This window comes from Lolium rigidum, chromosome 2 (assembly GCF_022539505.1).
Source record: "Lolium rigidum isolate FL_2022 chromosome 2, APGP_CSIRO_Lrig_0.1, whole genome shotgun sequence".
NCBI lineage: Eukaryota > Viridiplantae > Streptophyta > Magnoliopsida > Poales > Poaceae > Lolium > Lolium rigidum.
Window position 1 is genome coordinate 48,761,454 of NC_061509.1, and position 2,486 is coordinate 48,763,939.

Here is a 2,486-nt window from a genome sequence, read left to right on the forward strand (position 1 = left end):
GCTGTCTCGGCTTGCACTTCCGGCGACCTCGTGCCGACCCACCACGTCGACGAGTTGCCAGTCCGGCGTACATGCTTGCCAAGCAACCAAGGATCATCATGTGCTCGTCGTCTTGGGCGGCTGCTGCCATCTCTTCTTGCATAAGCTCGACGAACATCTGCTCCTCCTCTTCGTCCGAGTCCATGGCCGGCGAGGCAAATGGACGAACACCTGACGGGCGTGGTCGAGGCAACCCGAGCCGCGAGCGACGACGAGCAAGCAGGCCGGAAAACAGGCCGGCGGAAGAGCAGCCAGATAGGCCGTCGTCGAAAGACGGCGGAATATAGGCAGGTAGGGAAGGAGGGGCGGCGGAATCTGGGCAACAAGCCGGCGGGGTGGTGCCGGCGGCGAGAGAGATACGAGGGGTGGGGGAGATTTTGAGCGACGTGGCGGTGGGGTTCGTGCGTCGAGTCACCGACAGATCGGGCCCTTCCCCGCTTTTCACTCGTCCGGAGTCCCCGAGCGCTCCCCGGGGGGCCGGGGTGGCGTGGGCTCGCCGGATGGATGAAGGGCCAAATCCGGGCGAAAACGAGGAACCGGGGGCGCGACTGGGCCGAATTTCGCCGTCCGGATAGAAAAAACGCTCGCCGGGGGCCTCGACGGGGGCACGAGTAGAGATGCTCTAACAAATTGTTCATAGGCTCAACGTACGCTTCTGGACGTAAAATGGGTCCTGATGATGTCATGCTTACAGCTTTTACTCAACTACTCGAATAACTGTGCAGAGAGAACAAATAATTTTTGGCAGTTGGGATTAACTAGCTGTGCACGGCTCCCTCAAGAAGAAAAACAAAACTGACTATCGCTGGACATGGATTCTTGGTTAAAAAGTTTGATCGTGACACGAACTGATGCCTTCGCCCATCACGTACGTAAAGGCCTAATCTCCAATGTTGGTACGTAAAGGAGGCTATCCCTCTACGCTCTAGCCCCATCGCCGATCGATTTGTTTTCCCCAACTTCTTAACACGCGATTGCAGGCGGCCATGGTAACTAAGACCTCCTCGACTGTGGTCCTCCACGCCGGCGAGCACCTATTCAAGGTCGTCAACCACTCCCTCGTCAAAGGGAGCAGTACCTTCCTCACGTCTGGGACCTTCCGCGTCGGCGGCCATGACTGGGCTATCCGCTACTACCCAAACGGCAACTCTAGGACTGTCGACGATCAGTTCTCTTCGATTTTTGTCGAATTGATGAACACCGGTGATGTTGAGGTCACTGCGTCCTACTCCTTCTGCCTGCAGGACCCGGCACCGTTGGCCTCAGGAGAGAAGCACAAATTCGGCAACACCGCAAAGTTTTCGCTCGACAAGCATCCAGATTGGGGTAGAGACAAATTTGTGAGTAAAGCTGACTTGGTTGCGTCGGGGTGTCTCGAGGATGACTGTCTACTGATCAAGTGCACCATCACCGTTATTGCCTCCAAGCTCATCAAGGACACTGAAGCTAACGAAAATAGCATCATCATTCCACCCTCGGTCCTCGGTAAGGATCTAAGCAATCTTCTGGAGAACGGCCTTGATGCGGACTTGACGGTAAGGATTGGGTGGTTCAAAAGTTTTAAGGTGCACGGGTGTGTGCTCGCTGCACGGTCGCCAGTCTTCCGTGCGCTGCTGTGTGGATCTATGGTGGAGAGCAAACAAACCAGTATCCGCGTTAACGACGTAGATGCCAGAGTTTTCGAGGTCTTACTCTATTACATGTACAACGATAGCCTCCCGGAGTTCATGGAGGAGACCACGGAAGAGGATATAAGCATGACCCAGCATTTGCTAGTCACCGCTGATCGGTACGCTATGGAGAGGTTGAAATTGATATGTCAGGACAAATTGAGGAAGACACTAGAGGCTAAGACACTGGGCTTCATTTTGAATCTCGCGGAAGAATTCCACTGCCAACAGCTCAAGAACTATTGTCTCAACTATATAGCAAGAGACACTGAGAGGATACGAGCTACTATAAAAACTAATAAGTTCAAGCGACTCAAGCAAGACCACCAAGGTGTTGCATATGATATTTTGGACAAGGTAATTGACAAGCTGTAGTGGTCCGACTTTATAATGTCAAAAGCGCAATCTCCTACTATTAAACAGAAAGAGAAAAGTATATTTACTATGCACAGGTTACTCAGTAATGTTTGTTCTTGTGTGTTTCTAATCTTCTTTATCTCTGCTGAATTGTTTATTAATTCATGATTTTAAATGGCAAAGTAACAATACTTAATGCAATTTATATAATACTATTATCATCGGAGCCCTAAACCCAACCCTAAACGCATTATCTATCTACCGAAAACAAGCAATCACAGCAAACGATACCGAGATTTGGTAACGTTGTTCAACGATCAACGTCTGCATCCACGGGTCATGCTTAACAGACACTAATCCCCATGTACTAATCAACATAGTACCACTGATGATAATCCCGCCGAAGTCAACACACACACA

General features: G+C 51.0%; 1 protein-coding gene across 1 annotated transcript; it reads left to right on the plus strand.

Annotated features, from left to right (window-relative positions):
* Positions 1-1,025: 1,025 nt before the first annotated feature.
* On the plus strand, positions 1,026-2,084 carry LOC124689695 (BTB/POZ and MATH domain-containing protein 1-like). The gene has a single exon (XM_047223182.1). The coding sequence runs from the start codon at positions 1,026-1,028 to the stop codon at positions 2,082-2,084; it is 1,059 nt and encodes a 352-aa protein (XP_047079138.1).
* The last annotated feature ends 402 nt before the right edge of the window (positions 2,085-2,486 follow it).